The sequence below is a fragment of the Silurus meridionalis genome, chromosome 10 (genome assembly GCF_014805685.1).
Source record: "Silurus meridionalis isolate SWU-2019-XX chromosome 10, ASM1480568v1, whole genome shotgun sequence".
NCBI classification, from domain to species: Eukaryota; Metazoa; Chordata; class Actinopteri; order Siluriformes; family Siluridae; genus Silurus; species Silurus meridionalis.
In genome coordinates this window covers 2,444,869-2,468,301 of record NC_060893.1, presented here as the reverse complement: position 1 = coordinate 2,468,301, position 23,433 = coordinate 2,444,869, and the positions used below count along the sequence as shown (strand labels likewise).

Sequence of the window (23,433 nt, the reverse complement as noted above, 5' to 3'; positions counted from 1 at the left end):
GCCCACATGTAAAATGTAGAAGTAGTTTTATGTTCAATGCCTGACTGCTTCTTCCTGCTATTCTGCTTTATTTTTGTTGCACTTGCTTTTCTTTTGAATATAAATAAAAAACGAAACAGAAAATAAACAAATTTCAATGTTTTTAGTTCAATGTGTAAATGATGAACATGAACAGGACATGAACAATGAACTTTTCAGAACTACTTAATGAGGTCTTGAAAAGCATCTTTTTGCTGGAGGTGGTAGGATTTCCTCTGTGTTTTCATTAAACCACAACACATCAACTAGCACTTTGACGGCATGGATCGCAGCTTGTCTTTCATTATTATTAACTGATGCAGTTGGGAAGTGAGGAATGTAGCTATCTTGTAGAGCATGTCAATTCCATTTGGTGGCAAAAATTTCGGAGGTTCCCTGGTGGTCTTGTGGTTAGGATGTGACACCTCACCGCTGCGGTCCGGTCAGGGAGCCAACCCCAGCCACTCTTAGTGCCGGTCCCAAGCCCGGATAAATGGGGAGGGTTGCGTTAGGAAGGGCATCCAGCATAAAAACATGTGCCAAATCAAACATGCGGAGGATCCGCTGTGGCGACCCCTAATGGGAGAAGCCGAAAGAGAGGTTTAACAAGATTTTGGAAGGTGAGAAGATGCCTGAGGAACGAAGAAGGAGTGTGCTGGTACCAATCTTTAAGAATAAGGGAGATGTGCAGACCTTCAGTAACTACAGGGGAATTAAGTTGATCAGTCACACCATGAAGTTATGGGAAAGAGTAGTGGAAGCCAGGCTGAGAGAAGAGGGGAACATCTGTGAGCAACAGTATGGTTTCATGCCGAGGAAGAGCAACACAGACGCATTATTTAAGAATGTTGATGAAAAAGTATAGAGAAGGTCAGAAGGAGTTGCATTGTGTGTTTGTGGATTTAGAGAAAGCGTACGACAGAATGCAGAGAGGAGTTGTGGTATTGTATGAGGAAGTCAGGTGTGTCAGAGAAGTATGTGAGGGTGGTGCAGGACATGTATGAGGACAGTGTAACAGCAGTGAAGTGTGCAGTAGGAACGACAGACTGGTTCAAGGTGGAGGTGGACTGCATCAAGGATCAGCTCTGAGCCCTTTCCTGTTTGCAGTGGTAATGGACAGGTTGACAGACGAGGTCAGACATGAGTCTCCGTGGACTATGATGTTTGTAGATAATATTGTGATTTGTGGTGAGAGTAGGGAGCAGGTGGAGAAGAGCCTGGAGAGGTGGAGGTACATGCTGTGGAGAAGGGGAATGAAAGTCAGTAGGAGTAAGACAGAGTACATGTGTGTGAATGAGAGGGAGGGCAGTGGAGTGATGCGGTTGCAGGGAGAAGAGGTGGAGAAGGTGAAGGAGTTCAGGTACCTGGGGACAACAGTGCAAAGTAATGGTGAGTGTGTTAGAGAAGTGAAGAAAAGAGTGCAGGCAGGGTGAAGTGGGTGGAGAAGAGTGATAGCAGGAGTGATTTGTGATAGAACAGTATCTGTGAGAGTGAAAGAGAAAGTTCATAGGACTGTGGTGAAACCTGCGATGTTGTATGGTTTAGAGACAGTGGTATTGAGTAAAAGACAGGAGGTGGAGCTGGAGGTAGCAGAGCTGAAGATGTTGAGGTTTTCGTTGGGAGTGACGAGGATGGACAGCATTAGAAATAAGTTTATTAGAGGGACAGCATATGAAGGAAGTTTTGAAGACAAGGTGAGGGAGGCCAGATTGTGACGGTTTGGACATGTGCAGAGGAGGGACATGGGGTATATCAGTAGGAGAATGCTGAGGATGGAGCTACCAGGAAGGAGGAAAAGAGGAAGACCAAGCAGAAGGTTTATGGATGTGGTGATGGAAGACATGCAGGTAGTTGGGGTGAAAGAGGCAGATGTACAGCACAGGGGGGTGTGGAGACGGATAATCCGCTGTGGCGACCCCTAATGAGAGAAGCCGAAAGAAGAAGAAGAAGAATTTTGTATAATAATTTAATGATTTATGCATAAATTAAATACAAACATTGAAAACAAGCATGTGAACGTAGTAAAGCCGCAATAAATCCTGTTTAAAAACAGATAAGTTACAGTTGTAGAAGACAAATGTCGGCGTCGGCGCTATACTTGGTTTTTTGTCTTTTGTCTTGTGTTGTCTTGTGTTGTCTGTCTGTCTGTACTGGTTTTTGTCTGCACTGTTTGCACCAGGTTGCACTCGAAGCACTTTATGTTTGTGTTGTAGCTCTATGCTGTTGTTGTTTAGTGTAGCACCAGGGTTCCGGAGGAACGTTGTTTCGTTTTTACTGTGTACTGTGTACCACTGTGTATAGTAAAAATGACAATAAAAGCCTCTTGACTTGACTTGAAATGCTATGAAAAGAGAATGAAATGGAGAAATGCAGTAAGCTAAATTTAAAAAAGGAAATAATATGCAGTGGTGTACAAATGCATAATCATTCGCTGAAAACCACAACAGTGAGTACAAATAGAATCGTTTGCTGCTGATGTTATTTACTCCTTTTAGATTTAGCGTTTGTTCGCACAGTTTTAATTAAAATGATCACAATGTTGTGGGCGAGTTGATCGAGCAACCTGATGCTCGTGAGTCAAGAACGAATAGATCCAGTTCGACTTTAAAGAAGTTACAAACAGTTTACACAATATGTATTTTATCGATAAGTTGTTGCAGCTCTAGAATTGTCTGACTCCAAATCATTGGTTTTATCTTCAAATAAAGAAATAAATAAATAAAAGGTCTCCAGGGTTTTAAGTTGAAGCACTCGACTTTGTCCTACTGTGTATTTTACAACAGGATTGTTGCAATGTCATCAGACTGCTGAAACACTGAATCTAGCACTCTGAAATTCAAATTTCATCTTGACTGCTTTAGAGACTTGGCTCCACTTGCAGGTCAAAGTGTTTGACATAGGTGACTAGTTTTTTCATGTCTTTTAGAATGTGGCCAACTTTGGGTGTTTTGTCCACCACGGCGGATGAGAATGCCTGTGAAAACATGGCATTGTGTACTGTATTTTTCGGACTATAAGCCGCTACTTTTTTCCCCACGTTTTGAACCCCGCGGCTTAAACAACGAAGCGGCTAATTTATGATTTTTCCTGGGTTTTTCCCGGTTTCACAAACTTAAAGCCAATAAACTGAACCCCATAACATTAGACCAATGAAATTTCTGAACGGAAACGAAAAAACGCACCTCACCTGTGTTCTGAGCTGCATTGCTTCGGGAGAAAAAACTTCCATCAGGTGATTTTTAAACGCACAACGATGCCAAAAGAGAAACTCCCGAGAGAAATAGTTGTGAAAGGAAGGAGGAAGACAGTGAACAATGACTTTCTTGGTAGGCTACTGTATAGATACAAGCCGTTGTAGCGCGTTGAGTCTGGGTGAAGGGATAGCTCGCTTCTGGCAGGCTATTCCCAAAATACCGCTATGCTCCTAAAGGAAGCGCAACATATTTCACCCGTTACACCGTGTGTAACATGTCTTTCATTAAAGCCTGTGTAAAGTACATTAGTGTAGACACCTGCGGCTTATAGGCTTATTTATGTTATAAAAAAATTCAGAGGTTGTGGCTTATATATGGGTTCGCTTAATAGTCCGAAAATTACGGTATGTGAGTATTATAATACTACTATATACCACTGGATTGGACTGTGGTTAATGTCAACAGTCTGCTACACTGACTCAGGAATACAGTTTGCTTCTAATCATCATCACTGTACCCCGCAGCATTGTATATCTGCTTCAAATGGACATTTGGTGCAACCCAGATGAGGATGGGTTCCCTCTTGAGTCTGGTTCCTCTCAAGGTTTCTTCCTTATGCCATCTCGGGGAGTTTTTCCTTGCCACAGTTGCTCATCAGGGACAAACTTACTTACAATAAACATATTTACATTTAATCACCACATTATCTGTGTAAAGCTGCTTTGAGACAATGTTCATTGTTAAAAGCGCTATACAAATAAAAATGAATTGAATTGAAATTGAATTGAATTACTACAGTTCAGTCTTGTGAAGCTGCCTAAAGCAGCAACCATGTTCTCCTTTGTCAGTGACAAAAACAAGTTTCTGTAAACTATCTATTCTATTTTAAACATTATGCTTAAATGTTTTCATGTGCCCTTTCACTCAGGTTTCATGACAGCGTTGGACGAGGAAACATTTCCTTCACATTAACTTTTCCATTCTTGTCTGCTGTGTCACGAGGTGCTGCGCTAGTTTAAAGAAACCCTGGCCAGAGACGGTTTCATGAGGTCTTGGGTCAGAACAAACAGTCATTTTTTCTGTCGGTTCATCTTTCTCATCTCACGCATAGGGCCTGAAGGTTTACACCTGTGCCCACTGTACGTGAGAGCAAGAGCACTCTAGCAAGAGGAAGGCACTTTCCGTTGCCGTCACAACAAATATTGGATTTTCCTTTATTTGGTTTTGTTGTGTTGTTTGGTCCTTTCTTTAATAATTAAGTGATATCTGTAGCACTCAGTGATTCTCCGCTGTCTCGTGCTTCAGACGTTGTTCCTCGGTGTGCTCTAGTAGTCTCACATGGACCACGCGAGAGTTCACTTCCGACCTTCTGCCTGTAAATTCTTTTATTTTATTTTAGTTCCTATTGTTGTTTTTGTGCAGTAGATAAAACCAGATTATTTGTTTTAAGTAATTAAAAATAATATTTTTAAATATAAAATATTTATAAATGAGCATTTGGTGCAACCCAGATGAGGACGGGTTCCCTCTTGAGAGTTCCTCTCAAGGTTTCTTCCTTATGCCGTCTCGGGGAGGTTTTCCTCGCCACCAGCTCGCTCATCAGGGACAAACTTACTTATAAGGAATATATTTACTTTTAATCACCACATTATCTGTGTAAAGCTGCTTTGAGACAATGTTCATTGTTAAAAGCGCAAAACAAATAAAAATGAATTGAATTAAATATTTTTTTCTTTTCGCAGAGTCCTGCGAAAATATTTATTCTCCTGCAACCCGCACACGTTTGTGTCGGGTCCTGTACGAGTTCAGGTGTCTGGGCTGCACTTCAGTCACATCTCGACTGAATGCTTTAAAAAAGTAAAATTACATGAACATTACATTATTTTTGTACGTTAACGCACACAACTGTATATAAACCAATGGAGTAGCACCAATGAACACTATCATCTCCTGAATGAACACAATGTACAGTATTTGACAGAGGCCCTTATCCAGAGCCACTAACATATTTTATCTCATTCATACAACTAAGTATGGGATTTAAGGGCCTTGCTCAGGGGCCCAGGAGGGGCAGCATGGTGTAGCTGAGATTTGAACTCACAACCTTCCGATCCAAAGCCTGAACCATTTAGCTACCACCTCCCCCTGACAGAGGGTCACGGAAAGGTAGAATAATTTGAGAAGTAATTCAGTAACTGGCTGTTGTAAGATGAAACTGCTTGTTCGGTCTCCTCCTTCAGAGATTTACTAATAAATTTACAACCTAATTAAAAAAACTCATGAGTGCAGATTTAATGTAGGTAAGATATTTCTGAGCCTGTAGTGTTGCTTTAGCTAAAGAGTTTGCATGAACCTAAAATATGTTCATTAACGTCTATTCAACAATTTTAAAGCTAATATATTGTTTGGATCAGAATCAGGAAGACGAAAGATTTCATCTATGTTCTAAACACAAAAGGTTTTTTACAAAACAACAAATGGACCCACATTTAACTTGGCACAATATTATGACGGCTCCAGTCTCAAAAGCGTGAAAGGTCAGAGGTCAGCCAGGCTGTCATGAGTTGCTGTCTTTTTCTCTGTCTCGATCCAGAGGAGGAGTCAGTTCTTGCAGCTGTTGCTGTTGACTATTCTCTAGTTCCTCCAGTCTCCTCTGTAGCCCTGATAACTCCCGCATGTGCTGCTCCTCCTGGAAGAACAATAACACGTTTAGAAACACAAAGTATCTTCTGGGTGCAGTCGACTCCAAGAGTCAGAAATGTTGTATTAAAAAAATGACTGAAAAAGGAACCAAATGCATTCAATCATGGATAATTACATACTTAATCATTACATCCTTTAACAGAGGTATACAAAGTACACAAACCATGTCATAAAAGTAGAGATACACTCAGGAAAATATCCCTCATGTAAAAGTGTCCCTTTAAACTTTCACTAGAGAAAAAGTACAAAAGTATTTGCCTTCAAATGTACTGAAATATCCAATGTACTATGATTTATTAACCACTATAATGTTTATAATTTTTGCCACAAGACTCTTTGCTTAATCAACTCAGTTTATGTGAAAAGACTCGAATGTGACTCTCAGCACACTGATAGTAATAGAATGATATTAATGACTCAAACACTGATTGATATTTAATAAATTATCATGAGCCCAAAACCTTCTTTTCAACTACTATAAATAAATCACGAGAATGAGGCCACGTGTGTTGTGGGAGTTCGAGTCTGGAGTTTCATCATCATTTATTCTTCTTTAAATGTTCTGCTTGCTGTTGACCTGATGCTGAACTGTATGATGATGATCAGTAGATACACCAAGCGCTGATCAAAACAAGTTCAAACCAGAGCGTGCGCTCGATCCTGACTGGCGACTCGACCTGTTTTTTAATCTACTCATCAATAAAAAATAACGACTGATTTCGCAAATTTGTAGTTAAGTAAAAAACATATTGGACTTTGAAACGTATTGAAGTAAAAGTAAAAGTCCCCTGAATGGAAATACTTCAGTAAAGTACAGATACGTGAAAAGCTACTTGAGTACAGTAACAAATGACGTTTACTTCATTACTGCACATCACTGGTTTTACACTTAAAATATTATTCATTCTCCAGTGTTTTTTTGCCAGTCCTGGTCTCCGGATTTGAATCTTGTTAAATAATGCTTAAAATAAAGATGGCAGCCCCCATGCACTAATAAAAAGGAGATTAAAATATCTTTCATGGAAGAGGAATTCCACAGACCTCCACAAGGGTGTCTGACATATTACTCAGACACCCAGTGCTATGATTCTCTCCAGACAAGACTGCACACATTAACTCCAACTCTCAACTCAAATAACAGAAAAAACTCTTAAAAGTACTGCTTTTTTTTTAAATAATAGTATATTTGTCTGAAAATGATAAACATTTAAAATAAATACAAATTGTCGATTAAATAATAAAACATGCACAATATGATCGTATTTAAATAAACAGTATATAAGGGTTAAAACCAGAGATTTGTCGAAACACTACACAAATAAAATACTAATACAAATGAAGCAAAAATTTTAACTTTATATTGGGTTAAACTAAATCTATTGATGCCCCATCTAGGGTAGAAGGTGGTATCAGAAAGTCGAGACGAGTATTCGAGACTCGCTCTGTTTACAACACTATCACTTTCGAAATAGTCTCCTTGCACAGCAACCCAGCCCTCCCAGTGTTCCTGACACGTCTGAAACGTGTCCTGGAAGTCTATTCACGCTGGATCTCCCCAATGGTGCCAAAACAGCGACAAATCTTTGAGCTGGATCTTAATCTTGTGAAAGAGGGCAAAGTCTGCAGGAGCCAAATCTGGCGAGGAGGATGGGTGCAGAAGTAAAATTATGTTGAGAGTCTAACGTGTGAGGAGAACTCGGTGACAGCTGCATATGTACACAGGACGATGTCTTTTGGCACACTTTTTCGGTGCTCACTGTGACTGTGCATGCAGCCTTGTGCTGACATCTGTTGGCTTGTTACAAAACTAGTTTTAAAACTTTTAATTGCACTAGGTTAAATTAAATGTACTGGTGCACCATGTGGGGTATATTCCCGCCTCACTCTCTTTTTCCTTAAACTCAGGATTCACCATGACCTTGGCCATAATAAAGGTGAATGAAAAGTATAAATAAAAAAACCTATACTGCTCAAAACATATATATAAGCTTTCATCAAGAATGCCAATGAAGATAAAGTATGCATTTCACTATTGCTTTATAAATGTAAGTCACCTGTGGGTTTTTGAAGCTGCCCTCAGGTCCTGTAATGAATAAAGCGTTGGGTAAAGACATTGAGAGCGTGTGGTTTCCCATCAGCAGCTGCCGAAACTCCTTGTGTCTCCTCTGCAGCTCGCTTAGACGTCTACAAAGTTGAGCATGCTCCTCTGCAAACGAGGGATTTCTGAGACACACAAATACAGGAATTCAAATCAACCAGATACTAAAGAAGCACATACAGTACTTTTAAACAGAATTTCAAAAAGTAGTACTTTTTGGCCACAGAACTCTCAATTTCCAGTTCCTCTATCTTGGCTTCCAGAAGCTGTAATTTATCCTGCAGTTTCTTCTCCTTAGCCTCAGTTAGAGTCTTTCTCTAGAAAAAAAAAGAAAAAAAAGTAAATGGGAAAAATAATTATATGGCAAAAAGCAAAGCAAACATAAAAATATAGCCAACATTAAACTTTAAAGCTCGTCATTAAGGAAGGTTTTTTTGGCTCGTTCACAGCCAGTAGTCAGAAGATAATTGCTGTTAATGCCCAAGCACTAAAGGTGCAGCTGTGTTGGTTTCATGAGGCAGTACTGTTATATGCCACATGCTTTTTAGACATCTCATTCCACATTTAGTCCACATATGCAAAGATGTTGTGGGAATAAGTTCTCATTCAGACACAAGGGTGTTGGTAGTCAGGTACTGATGTAGATGAGGTGATGCTGTCAGCATTCATATTCATGTTCAGTAAGGTAGGTTTTGAGCTCAAAGCAGGAGATCTTCATGGAGCTGGTTCATTCTCAAAACGACTTGTTCAACCTCCACATCATGTCATCACTTGTGCGCATCATTAAAGCAAGTTATTTGATTGAATTGCAAACTTTTTGGCACATTCATTTATTTGATTGTGTACAAGTGTCTGCTGTTTCCTACATTATCAGTTGTTTATGTTCATGTTGATCAAAATATATTACTCTGGTTCTTACCTGAATAGTTTTAACCCCCAAAACATCTCAGCATCAGTTCATTGAATGCAAAATGTTTAAACCAGTTGTCGTAATGTGTGAAGCTTCAATTTCTATTAAGCTCGATTTTTTTTATAAATGTGTCTTATATTGATGAATTGTGCAGACGAATCTTGAATGTCACTAATGAAGGCGAGGGAACAGCATCAGATCAACCAATAATCATCTAGTTCTCTGAAACAGGTCAAAGGTGAATCTCAGACAGCAAAGCACAGAAGTACGACTTCTGAAAACAGTCAGGAAATGAACGAACTCCAGTACAGTACAGTAAAAGTGTGAATCCTTGTCAGTCTCTTACAGTCAATATCTCACAGTAATGTGTACATTTGTGCTGGTGAAATTCATAGATGCCAAACAGAAGAAATTCAGTCTCGTGCATTTTCAGTCATTGGAATCCAAAGTGCAGTTTAGATCAGGAAATACTGAAACCGTGCTCCGTCACACTGACAACACGAATAAACATTTTATGATCTTCTTTGTCTTAATCTGATGGTAATGAGATGTTCATTGACACAAAAACTTACTTTCGAGAGATGAATGAATGATTATGAGAAAAGTACAGACATTTGCAGGAAATCCATTGTGTTGTGCTGTTTGTACAAATAGTTAACAAATGCACTTACTGCTTTGCAAAATTAAGAATGATTCGAGAAATGCACCAAAGAAACTTAGAAACCCTGTAACATGCATGTGGCACTTCCTGTTTGTGTGTCCTCAAATGGGCAACATTTTGGGGATGAACCCTTGTTTGTTATACTTGCCTCACTTCCTGCTGTCAGGTGACAGCACCACTAGACCACCAGGGAACCTCTCAACATGTCTTCAAATAATTATTAAAAATAATCAGGGTAAAAAGGTTTTCTGTCTGGAAGAATTCTAGTAATCAGGAAATTTTGTGGTAGGACTTATAGTTCATGAGATGTAATAAAACAAAAAGGGTACTATAGCGCCACCATCAGGTCAATTGACCTCTTGCGATTAAAAACAACAGGGTTCCAGGTGCTACATGAGTGACACCGTGATGAGAAATAGTAAAAGTGTAAAGCTGAAGGATCAGTGTGGTTCCAGCACCTTTAGTGACTAGAAATCTAATAATAAAACTGACAGTTTGGGCTTTCAGTCTACAACAACATTTTTAGTGCCATGTATAATAAAAAATAATAATCTAAGATTACGAGAATTAAGTCGTAATAACACAAAAATATTACGTATTTTGTATAATAATAAAAATTAAAATTAAAATTAAAAAAATGAAGTAAAAATTACAAGAATAAAGTCGAAATATCCCAGATTAAAGTGGTACTATTTTTAGAAAAATCACAGAATTGCGAGAAAAACATTTCACTGTTTTCCATAAAATGTGTGTGGAGGATTTGGTTAAATCGTACTTTAGGTTAAAATCTAACAGTGAGGTCTTTTTTATTTGTCTTTTCATTAGAATTAGTAAACGGAGACTGCAGCAAAAAATTTATTTATACAGAAAAAAAAAAATTATAAAAACACTGAGGGAATTTCTTCTTTTGTGCAGTATGAAGGATCGTTTCATAGTTACATCTCTGTGCTATTTCAAGAGATAATGTAAAGTACTTCAGCTGGGGTCAAAATACTTAGACTTTATTGCTACGACTTTAATCTCGTTATCGTTTATTTCTTTATTTTTTTACTGTAGCACTAAAACGCCTCGTGTTGTGGACCCTCTGTAAACAGCGGAAAAATCTAAAAATAAATTGCGGTTCAGTTCAAAAATAAATTTTCAGGAGCACTGAATAACACTGACCTTTTTTTGGGCGAGTGCAGCTTTTTGCATGCGTTGTTTGGCTTGGCTGTACTTCTCCTGCAGTTCTGCCTCTCTTTCCTGAAGTTTATGTTTTTCCTCCAACCATTCCACACGTCTTTCCTCTTCAAGCCTGCAACAAATAACAGGACAGCTGTGCTGCATTAGGACACTGGCTGAGAGAGATAAAAGTGAGAGATAAAACGCTAATCTAAACTCTGCTGTTCTCATTAGTTTCCTCACCTAAATATATATTATTATATTATATTATAATATATTGATTTTTCCTGCCTGGCAGAAAAAACTCTCCCTTTAATTGACATGCATGATTTTAAACAATATGACTGTCTGATGAAATAACTGCGTAAATAAGCAGGTGCACAGCGTGTGATGAATGAGTGCACTTTAAACATGAAAAAACTATTTTAGATGTTTGACCTTGATGTCACTTTGCATGTTGGTGCAATCAATTCCCAAAGCTAGGAGTTTATCTGCTGGTACTCGGGTAAAAAGTAGTTGTAGCATGAGAATCTGAGGATGATAACTGCACTTAATGAGCTTTAAAAGTCTGTGGCTGTAGTGATTAAAGTTTTTTTTTGGTATTTAATTTTTTTTAAAACAACCCAACTAAAATACCCACTCAATTAAAACGTAGCAATCATTTATTTGAAAGCAGAATCTAATTTGCAGCTGTAGTCTGTATCTGGAGGATTTTCATTTTGCTTTGTGTTGCCGCCACATCATGAGATTAGATAATAAAAGAAATGTGTGAGAAGATGTGTATTAAATAGGTCAAGATTATTAAAACCTGTTTTTTATACAGAAAGCTGTATCGTACTTGGCGATAGCCATATAATCAAGCGATAGTTTTTTTAAATGTTTACTGGATTTAAAAACCATACTTTATGTAAAATAGTGCTTTATTTTTTAATTTATTACAAAAATAAAAAAACAGTACTGGGGGAGGTGTTAGATTAGTGGTTAAGGCATTGGACTTAGGGAGATTGGGAGTTCAAATCCCAGCCACACCAAGCTGCCACCTCTGGGCCCCTGAGGAGGGCCCTTAACCCAGTATCATAACCCCATTTAAGTTGCTCTGGATAAGGGGGTGTCTGCCAAATAGCATAAATATAAATGTAGTGAATCATGTAAATGTGCTAAATGAAATAAATATGAATATATTAATTATAATAATAAATAGGAGTACAAGGCAGGAGTACAAGAAGATGTGGCAGCAGGTGAAGAGGAATGTGGCGAGAGCCGAAGAAAAAGGCATACGAGGAGCTGTACGAGAGGTTGGACACTAAGGAAGAAGAAAAGCATTTGTACTGATTGGCAAGGCAGAGGGACCGAGCTGGGAAGGATGTGCTGCAAGTTAGAGCAATAAAGGATGGAGATGGAAATGTGTTGACTAGTGAGGAGAGTGTGTTGAGAAGGTGGAGGGAGTATTTTGAGCAGCTGATGAACGAGGAAAATTAGAGAGAAAGAAGGTTGGATGGTGTGGAGATGTTGAAGCAGGAAGTGGATAGAATTAGTAAGGAGGAAGTGAGAGCAGCGATTAAGATGATGAACAGTGGAAAGTCGGTAGGATCAGATGACATACCGGTAGAAGCATGGAGATGTTTAGGAGAGATGGCGAGGTGAGAAGATGCCTGAGGAATGGAGAAGGAGTGTGCTGGTACTGATCTTTAAGAATAAGGGAGATGTGCAGACCTTCAGTAACTACAGGGGAATAAAATTGATCAGTCACACCATGAAGTTATGGGAAAGAGTAGTGGAAGCCAGGCTGAGAGAAGAGGAGACCATCTGTGAGCAAAAGTATGTTTCATACCGAGGAAGAGCACCACAGACGCATTATTTGCTTTGAGAATGTTGATGGAGAAGTATAGAGAAGGTCAGAAGGAGTTGCATTGTGTGTTTGTGGATTTAGAGAAAGCATACGACAGGGTGGAGAGAGAGGAGTTGTGGTATTGTATGAGGAAGTCTGGTGTGTCAGAGAAGTATGTGAGGGTGGTGCAGGACATGAATGAGGACAGTGTGACAGCAGTGAAGTGTGCAGTAGGAACAACAGACTGGTTCAAGGTGGAGGTTGGACTGCATCAAGGATCGGCCCTGAGCCCTTTCCTGTTTGCAGTGGTGATGGACAGGTTGACGGCCGGATCAGACAGGAGTCTTCCTGGACTATACTGTTTGCGGATGATGTGATTTGTGGTGAGAGTAGGGAGCAGGTTGAGAAGAGCCTGGAGAGGTGGAGGTGCGTGCTGGAGAGAAGGGGAATGAAAGTCAGTAGGAGTAAGACAGAGTACATGTGTGTAAATGAGAGGGAGGGCAGTGGAGTGGTGCGGTTGCAGGGAGAAGAGGTGGAGAAGGTGGAGGAGTTCAGGTACCTGGGGTCAACAGTGCAAAGTAATGGAGAGTGTGTTAGAGAAGTGAAGAAAGAGTGTAGGCAGGGTGGAGTGGGTGGAGAAGAGTGATAGCAGGAGTGATTTGTGATAGAAGAATATCTGTGAGAGTGAAAGGGAAAGTTTATAGGACTGTGGTGAGACCTGAGATGTTGTATGGTTTAGAGACAGTGGCATTGAGTAAAATACAGGAGGTGGAGCTGGAGGTAGCAGAGCTGGAGATGTTGAGGTTTTCGTTGGGAGTGATAAGGGTGGACAGGATTAGAAATAAGTTTATTAGAGGGACAAAGTTTTGAAGACAAAGTGAGAGAGGTGAGATTGAGATGGTTTGGACGTGAAGGAGGAAAAAAGGAAGACCAAGGTAAAGGTTTATGGATGTGGTAAGAAAAGACATGCAGGTGGTTGGTGTAAAAGAGGCAGATGTAGAGGACAGGGGGGTGTGGAGACAGATGATCCACTGTGGAGACCCCTAATGGGAGCAGCCAAAAGAAGAAGAAAGCTGTTGCAGCCATTAGATTAATATTGACCTTGTTTTTTTTTTCTTAAGATGGTGTATATTCTTGGTTTAAACAGTCGTTTTTTGGGGTTTTTTTGGGAATAGGATTTGGGTTTATGAAAATCATAACATTGTTTTTATTTACATTTTACACAGTGTCTCAACTTTTTTAGAACTGGGGTTGTATTATTCATCAAACTGAATCCATTTAGAAGAGTTGAAAATCTCCAGTTCCTCCTAGCGAGACTGAAGTGAGTATGCTTGAACCCTAAAGTGCTGACTAAAGTGATGCCTGTAAAAATGCAACCCTCAGCACCTTTATATGGTTGTATGTTCTCTTTTCTGTACCTTTCAGTTTCTTGCTGAATCCTCTCAGTTTGTGTGCGAGCATTTCGCAACTCTTCTCTCACTCTTTCCAGACTCTCCCTCAGCCTTGCGTTGGTGTCCATCAGCTCATGCTCTGAATATGACAGAGTGCTGACTTGCACGTTTAGCTCCGCATTATGCTGAGAAATTAAGCAGAACCATTCAAAAGAAATAAAAATAGAAATATATAAAATAAATACTCCTTTGAATATTCTGAAACATTAGACATAAAAATGTGGGGATATTTCTACGATCTACTTGTAAGGGATGGGTTTTTGGTACGTACTCTTCTCAACTCCGTGTTCTCTGCCTTTTGTCTTTCCAGATCCTCTAACTGCTGTGTCTGCTGCTGCAGTTTCGCTCTAAAACATACAGATAAATATAAGATAACTGATTGTTTATACAAAAATCTACAGACATTATGATTTCATCCATTGATTCTCATCCAAGAAATATAATACACAAAATGGAAAACACATTAGAAAAATTGCCTGAATACAGTATATATATATATATATATATATATATATATATATATATATATATATATATACACACACACACACACACACACACACACACACACATGAGGGGCGTTCAAGTCAGCCAGGACTAGAGTGGAAACTACATATATTTTTGGACATACTCCACTGCTATATTATTCACTGGTCCCCGTGTTTGACTCGTCCTGGACAGATTCAGAGTGGATAAATGTGTCAGTACACGTGAACCATGCTAGTACTAGGGCTGTGTGTCGTTTTATACTGCTTATTGATAACAGTACTTATTGATACTGTTATTTATACTCATCTTTATAAATTGGTGAAAAGAAACATGATGTGAAAAGATGTTACAAATTTCAAGAACTTTAATACTGCAGTTTACAAATGCTTTTCAGCAAACAGAAAAAGGCACATAAAACACATAAAAATCTATTCTATAGCCCTTCACAGAGAGATTTTCCTCAGGATACCACAGAACAACATGTTTGAATTAGAGGTTGACCGATAACGAATGCTAGGTTGGATATGAATATAATAATTTAATTTATTATAAATATAATTATATAATTAATAACATGTAAATTATAAAAATAAAAATAATATTGTTCTCTCTATGCATGCAGTCTTGCGTGTAAAAACAAACAGCAACTGACTTTAGTGATTCGCCTCTAGAGGCCACTCTCACTCAGCAACCGACACTACCCGGAAAAACCATCAGAACGGATTTTTGCCAATAGCCAAAAGTTCCAGCAATCAACTATCAGTGCTGAGACGATAGAGACATAGTAAATACAGCGCACTGCTTGAGGTAGAGGCGTGTTATTATATTACTATTATTATATTACTAGTGTTCACTATTACACTACTGCATATAACACATCTGACACTATTGTAGTTTAGTTTTGCTCAAACGTGAGCCCACACATTTGAACATTTTTACACACCGCACATGGATATCACGTACAGCGAGTAATGACATTATTCAGAGACAGAAAATGACAAGCAACAGCTTGTAAATTCATCTTCAAAAACAAAGTATACAGAGATAAAACAATGCAAGTATCGATAACAGTACAGTTTGTCCTAAAGCGTATTAGTAGTCTGTTATTGACCCAATTATGTTCTCGGTACCATCGCTAACTAGAACAACCTGCTTCACTACTGTGCTTGAAGTGTGCACACACTAACGCTGTTGTCTGCCATCTTGATTAACGGTCTCTGAACTGGCCTGCGACACCAGAATCCATTTTTTATACCTGTAATTAGGGCTGTAGCGATTCCTTAAGTAACTCAAATAATTCAATTACAAAAATTAGTTTAGTCCATTTAACTACACACTGAGCACTGCATTTCCCAGAGACCATTATCACTGACGCACCACCCACTAAACTCTGAAACGCTCTGAAAAGGGAACACAGAAGACGCTGCAGAAAGAAAAATGGAACAAGAAGAAAACAGCAAAGGGGCAAAGAGTGTATTCATATGGAAGCCCATTTCCGCCACATAAATAAACAATCCGCTCTGGAGAAGACGGAACAAGACGGTTGAAGCAGAGGAGCCTCGTTCATACACCAACAGCTTCAAACTTCAAACGAAAAAAAAAGTCTTTAGGAATTAGTCAAACTGGAAACAAGCTTCCACAGGATTCAGGACAAAGGAATAGACAGAAAGTTTTCAAAGTTTGGGATAATTTTTGACCTAAAGCAAAAATAACTTTTACTTTTTTGTTGGTTTTTTCTTCTGTTTTATTCTGTAATCTGAAATGTATTTTTTCATGATTTTCATGATTTTTTTAATGTACATATTTGTACTTACATTTTGTTATCATGGCAATAAAATGCACTAAATGGGTTTAGTTTTTACAGATATTCTTGTATGAAATTTTAGCAAGAAAAATTACATTTAAAAAAAGGAAAGCAAATGACTTATGATTTACTTTTTAAGAGACCCGTCTTATTTTCTCTTGTATAATTAGTGTTGTTCTTCAATAAAGAAAAAGTTCTTCTTATCTGATTAATCGATTAATCGTCGGAATAATCAGTAATAATCAGAATACGCAATTACTAAAATAATCGAGAGCAGCAGCCCGTAACATTTACAACTTACTCTGCAGCTGAAACTGTTCCTTTTAGAATTGGTATTCTAAAACAACAGGGTAATAAGAGATTGGCACATTGAGTTGCTTAAAAGAAGTTTGTTTCTTTTTTCCAAAAGGGAAAAATATATCTGTATTTTAATCTGTAATCTGTATTTTATGATGTATATCCTACTTTGTATTGCAGTCTGTTAAAAGTATTGTTAGAATGCAGACATATTGAATTAAAAATCTCCATACCAGGTCAAATTTAACACATTTTAAGCTTAAAAGGGTCTTAAAAGAATGAAATGTAAGACCCAAATCACATCAAACACACAAAAATATAGTTAGCATCTGGCCTTAACTAAGTCATAAATAGATATTTTTCAAGCCAAGTATTGCAAAATCTGCATTTCCCCACATCTGAAAAATAAAATGGTACAATCTGAGAGAGATTTGAGCCAATAACAGAAAGCTGATTGGCTGCTGTATGTGGTCTCATTTGCAGTCATAATAAAGCAAATTATATTTCAACTAGTGAAAGAAAGACCACCAGGAGATGGAAAAAACCCAAGAATATAATGAGAAGAGTGTTCCATAGACATCAGATAATTATAACCTGTTTAAAATTATTACAGCGAGTTTAAGACTTTTTAATACCTGAAAGTTTAACTTTGAAATTTTCTAATTTTTTTTTATAAGACTTTATGTAAACCCTGTGGAAACCCTGAATAAAGCCAATAACAGTTGATTGTATTTGCAGACTTAAGAAGATGCAGCCCATCATTTCCCTTCAACTGGAACACACTTGAAAAACAAAGGAAGTAGATAGGAGCTTGTTGTGATTGGAAGTGAGCTTTCATGAAGCCCAACAGAATGTAGCATAAAAAAAAAAATTGAGTGGGAAAAAATTGTTCATGAAAATATAGAAATGTGCACTGAAATGTAAATACTTGATATTTTGCAGCTCTTTACGTGCAGATTCTTCCCCAAGAAATGCTCTACGGAGACGATCCTCAAATTCCTCGTTCTTAGAGTTTCCGGTTGCTTCCTGCAGAGCCTTCTGCTGCTCCAGCTCAGAGACACGATTCTCCATGTCCAACCTGTTCATACACACACACACACACACACACACACACACAACAGTCACACAATAAAATTACAACAAACCATTAAATAAAAGGACAAAGACAAACTATATATATAGAAAGAAATACATGGAAATTCTGGATAGAAAAAAGGACTTAAGGAAGGCAGAGAAAAACTTACTTCTCCTCCTGAAGCACAGCAATTTTCCGCATCTCTTCTTCTCTAGCTTCCTGTATCTTAAGCACCATTTCCTGCTCTTTTTCCGACAACAACTCTTTACTCCTCTCACCCGCTGCGGTCAAAACTTCAATATCAGACTGCAGACCTTAAACGAGGAGAAGGGTTTGTTGGCCTTTTAAAAAGATTCTTCTCTATTCAAGACTCCATCAGTGCTAAACGGTATATACAGGTTTTAGAGCAACAAGTGCTTCTATCCAGAAAGTGTCTTTTTCAGGGAAGGTCTTGCATATTTAAACAAGACCATGCTAACTGCATATATTACAACAGCATGACTTGGCAGAAGAAGAGTCATTTGATTTATTTTATTTGTTTGTTTTATTGTGAATAGGGTTTCAGAGGGGTGGAAAATCTCCATAAACTTCCCAGAGGAACTTTTTTTTTTAATATATTACAAATTACAAGAAACTTACCAGCAAATTTATGGGAAATAATTAGAAATTTGGGGACATCTAAATAATGTATCATATTTAGACATAAATAGAAACATTTTGTCTGGTCATAAGATGACATGCATGCAAACTAACCAAAATTATCCTGCAAGATTTTTCTCTTCAACTACATTTAAGTTCCCTGTTATATACTAACATGCAATTATGTAAAATCCCAGTTTATTCCCATTGAATATTTCTGGAATTTTGCAACCCGAATGATGAATAGATGGATTTATGAGATCATTGTATTGCAACTTTAGAATTGGGGTTGTAATAATTATCCAAATGAATCCATGAAGAACACTTCTATGAAATCCCCCATGTCTAGTGAGACTGAGGTGAACATGCTTGAACACGCTGCTTGACGCCTTTAAAAATGAAGCTTTTCTAGTAGTCTAGAAAATATTAGTGAGAGAGTTCGAGATATCAGAAAAGCAACAACTGTAGAAGTAAAAACCTACTCTCCACTTGAGTCTGCAGTTTGTCTCGTTCTCTTTCCAGTTCTCCTCTGGCTTTCAGAAACTCCATCTTAACATTAGCCAGTTCCAGCCTATGGGCGTGTTTAATTTCTTCAACCTGTTTTTATATGGGGTAGAAATGTAACACAGATTATTTCAATATTAAGTATAAAATATGTGAAAAATAAAATAACTGCAGAGAGAATGTGGATCTTTGAGCAGACCTGACTGTTCAGGGCATGTATTTCCCTCTCGGCCTTGTGCAGTTTGCCCGTGAGGACGATGTGCTGCTCGTGGCTCGAGCGCAGCTCCTTCTCCACTCGATCTAACTGCAGGCACACGGACTGCTTCTCCGACTGCATCACAACAAACCGAGCCGTTAACATTCTCCTACATTAAATACTGAATTAAGCACAAAGCATGATGCTGCCTAACAGTGAGGAAGAGGAAATAAATATAATCAGTAACGACAAAAGTCTGATTTGTATATTTTCATCTTAATTTACAGCTTTGTGTTCACTTGCTTCCATCTCCCTGTCAAGTGAGAGACGAAAGTGACGATGCCTTTTTATCTTTTTATGGTTGAAACACTCGGAAAACGATACCTTTTAAAGCCGCAATGTTCAGAACATCACACAAAGATTAAAAATAAAATGTATAAAAACAGTGTGAATCAATAAACCTAAAGGAAAACAAGTAAAGAAGTGCAGAAAGGCCACACAAGCAGGCAGGATTTACATTTCACATGTCGGCAAATCAAATTAAATCGGCTAAATTTCCCGTGCGAATAAAATTAGGACAGAATAAAACCAAGAATCTCCCAGACATCGTTCGTTATTTAAATCCCTGCCGCTCCGGTGTCACTCACGGATCATGGAAAATAAAAATTCAATGTGTCACAGGACGTTTACTAAGCAGGTGTTAGGAGGTGGTGGAGGTGGTAGCTCAGTGGTTAAGGCATTTGACTTTGGATCGGAAGGTCACAGTTTCAAATCCCACCATCACCAAGCTGCCACTGCTGAGCCCTTGAGCAAAAGCCCTAAGACCACCCCCTGCTCAGCTGTAAGTCGCTCTGGATAAGGGCGTCTGCCAAATGCCGCAAATGTAAATGTAAATGTAATGTTTATTCACGCACATTACAAATATTTAATAAAAGCTACTTTCTTTTAACATTTTTATTTCCAGCATTATTATAAAAGACTGTATATTCATTTATTGTGAGAAAAAGAGTAGTTCTATTTGAATTCAGACATTGAGCACCCCCATATAACCAAAATAGTATGATCCTTGTGTCATAACACCTCTGTGTAATAAATTGCAGGAAGAAACTCCAAAGCTCTTCAAAGTTACTCTTGAAGGGCATCTACTCATACAAAAGATTTCTGGAAAAATCAGTTTATATTCAGGCTGATAAATACATGTGTGAAACACATGTAACTTGTTGTTTGTGCTCATTCTTCAGGAATAAAGTCAATAATACTTGAGATGAATATAAAACAATATTGAACCGTATTGGACCAGATGTAAGCAGACCTGTGGATAATCACAGTAAATAGGCCTAGAAGTCCAGAAGTCTTTTTACCTCCAGGGTCTTGAGTGCAGTCTGGGACTCGGCCAGCTGGCGGAGCTGGATGCGTTGTGTGTTTTCTGCCTGTGCTCCTGTGCTGTCTCTCTCCGCTCGGAGCTCCGCCACCTCGGCCTCGAGGCTGCAGAGCCTCTGATGTAGCTGCGCCTTTTCTCTCAGCAGAGCTTCCACACGCTTCCCATCGGTCACACAATCTCCACTCTGCAGCTGTGCACTCAGCTTCTCCTTCTCCCTTTCCAAGAGAGCCAGCTAACATACACACACACACACACACACACACACACACACACGAAAAATCTAATCATTTTATTCCATTTCTGGAAGTAAACTTGCCAATCACAAGACTTACATCCGCACTGTAACGTATCCGCTGCTCCTCCAAAACCCGCTCATGCTCCTCTCGCTGGTGATCAAACTCAGATTTGAGAAAGGTGAAGTCATAGCGCAACTTATTGTATTCAGATCTGTATTTCTCAGCTTCCTGGAACACACAGAGAAATGATATAAAGAACCCAATCATCTCAGATTTAAAGCCACACTGCAGATTCACCACCAGCTTTCACACTGAAGATGACCTGTGGGGGAGTCAGGATTATAACCACCATTACACCATACACACTCATTCCTAATCAGCATGTATCATCTGCTCGAACACTCCAGAGTAATAGCTGCTCTCTCGTTCTGGCCACACTGACACACATGGTTTCTTTACAAAGTCATGGTCAATTCTAGGTCTGTGTATCGGCAATTATCTGGCGATACGATACGCATCGTGATGCAGGGGTTACGATAGGACATTTAGCAATACGTTGTGATACAGTAATCAGGGAGGTATATTAAGATATTTCTAATTTTAAGAATAGGAAATTTTTTCAAGAAAGCTGTCATCAAAAACACCACCATATGCAAACCTTAATAAAAAAAATAAAAAAACAAAACACAGTGCATTTAAATGCTAACCTGAACCTCTTAAACCTACCCATACCATGAAACCTGTCCTGTACCAGCCCGTACCCACATCACACCTCAGTGCCAGCAAGTGTTTTGCAATACATGTACATAATTATCTGTATTACTGTAACTCACATGATCATTAAAAAACATGTGCACATAGTCATTAAAACAGCGCATATAAAGTGGTATTGATGATGATGAGTGTTTTATATTATTAGTATTAGCATTATGCTAGTAGTAGAAGCATGATCTGAACTCCACTGTTTTACATCCAAAACCTACAATCTACAAATGTAGGGAGGCAAGAAAATAATGAGCAAAAAAAATACATATTTATTCCATAAATGTAGAGAATGCAGTCAGGTGAGGAAAAACAGGCGTGTCCTCTCGCACATGCAGTTCACTCTAACTTAAGCTTTGTGTATATGGCGCTGTTCTTTACGCCACAAATTAAGCTCCGTCTGGTTATAAGTGCAACCACAAACAGCACGTGTCGTTCCTGAGCTTGTTAAACGCCATTTTTATATTTTCAAACACGAAAAATTTTAATATTGCCATCAGTCAGTCAAAGCTGCTACTGGTTCTGGCAGAATTTCTACTCCTAATTGTTTTTACAGCAGCGCCCCCCAGGAAACAGGTGGATATTAACGCTAACATTAGTGCTAGTATTTCCTGTCACTGTTTAAGTTCAGAGATAAGAAAACTGCTATCTATCTAACGTCAGGATTGAATATTGCGTTCTGAAAATCGATACAGTATCGCCCAACAAAATATCGCGATACTAACGCAGATCAATATTTTCTTACACCCCTAGTAAATTCTTGTTTTTCAAAAATCATAAGTAGTGTAATTTGATTCTGAACATTACGGATGGTCAGGATCAGGATGTTTCCTTGTGTGTATGCATGCACAACCTGAGACATTCCTACAATGTAGGTTATAGTAAATAAACAAAACTGGAGTGCATCCTGCTGCTCTGGTTCTTGTTTATACATACACTTTATTCTAATCTCCACTTAGGAGCTCCAGATGACCAGTTCTGCTCCTCTCTCATTCCTTCCTACCTCTGTGACTGTGTGCTTTCTTCAGGCTTTTAAGGAGAGAGGAATCTATGGCTATGACTATGGCTGCCTGTGAAGAAGAACGTTGCTTTAGAGCGACTAGCAGAAGATTAAAGGTCACTCACCTCCTCTAGCTTATTAAAGCGCTCCTTAATAGGAACTTCCATCTCCTGCTGCAGCTGGGCTTTTAATAACTCCAACCGCTGAGGTGTTATCACCTACCACACACACACACAACGTACATACACATTTTAATAACTCCAACTGCTGAGGTGTTATCACCTACCACACACACACACACACACACAACCACGTATACACATTTTAATAACTCCAACTGAGGTGTTATCACCTACCACACACACACAACGTATATACACATTTTAATAACTCCAACCGCTGAGGTGTTATCACCTACCACACACACACACACACACACACAACCACGTACATACACATTTTAATAACTCCAACGGCTGAGGTGTTATCACCTACCACACACACACACACAACCACGTACATACACATTTTAATAACTCCAACCGCTGAGGTGTTATCACCTACACACACACACACACACACACACACACACAACCACGTAATACACATTTTAATAACTCCAACTGCTGAGGTGTTATCACCTACCACACACACACAACAACGTACATACACATTTTAATAACTCCAACCGCTGAGGTGTTATCACCTACCACACACACACACACACACACACACAACCACGTATACACATTTTAATAACTCAACCGCTGAGGTGTTATCACCTACCACACACACACAACAACGTACATACACATTTTAATAACTCCAACCGCTGAGGTGTTATCACCACCACACACACACACACACACAACCACGTATATACACATTTTAATAACTCCAACCGCTGAGGTGTTATCACCACCACACACACACACACACAACCACGTACATACACATTTTAATAACTCCAACCGCTGAGGTGTTATCACCTACCACACACACACACACACACACACACACACAACC

The 23,433-nt window shown here is 38.7% G+C and overlaps 1 protein-coding gene across 2 annotated transcripts in view; it reads right to left on the bottom strand.

Moving 5' to 3' along the window:
- Positions 1-4,945: 4,945 nt before the first annotated feature.
- cep83 (centrosomal protein 83) overlaps positions 4,946-23,433 on the bottom strand; it is a 33,040-nt gene continuing 14,552 nt past the window's right edge. Inside the window, exons 4-16 of one of the 2 annotated variants that reach the window (XM_046860075.1) lie at positions 22,533-22,625; positions 20,742-20,873; positions 20,390-20,641; positions 19,032-19,163; positions 18,811-18,925; positions 17,859-18,003; positions 17,543-17,692; positions 14,296-14,371; positions 13,992-14,149; positions 10,749-10,878; positions 8,227-8,330; positions 7,970-8,138; positions 4,946-5,901 (exon numbers count right to left, since the gene is read on the bottom strand). In XM_046860075.1, the coding sequence (XP_046716031.1) occupies positions 5,770-5,901; positions 7,970-8,138; positions 8,227-8,330; positions 10,749-10,878; positions 13,992-14,149; positions 14,296-14,371; positions 17,543-17,692; positions 17,859-18,003; positions 18,811-18,925; positions 19,032-19,163; positions 20,390-20,641; positions 20,742-20,873; positions 22,533-22,625 (1,788 nt within the window). In that variant the 3' untranslated portion in view covers positions 4,946-5,769. Of the gene's footprint in view, positions 5,902-7,969; positions 8,139-8,226; positions 8,333-10,748; positions 10,879-13,991; positions 14,150-14,295; positions 14,372-17,542; positions 17,693-17,858; positions 18,004-18,810; positions 18,926-19,031; positions 19,164-20,389; positions 20,642-20,741; positions 20,874-22,532; positions 22,626-23,433 lie in introns of those variants that run through there. The other variant, XR_006927225.1, reaches the window with a different exon arrangement.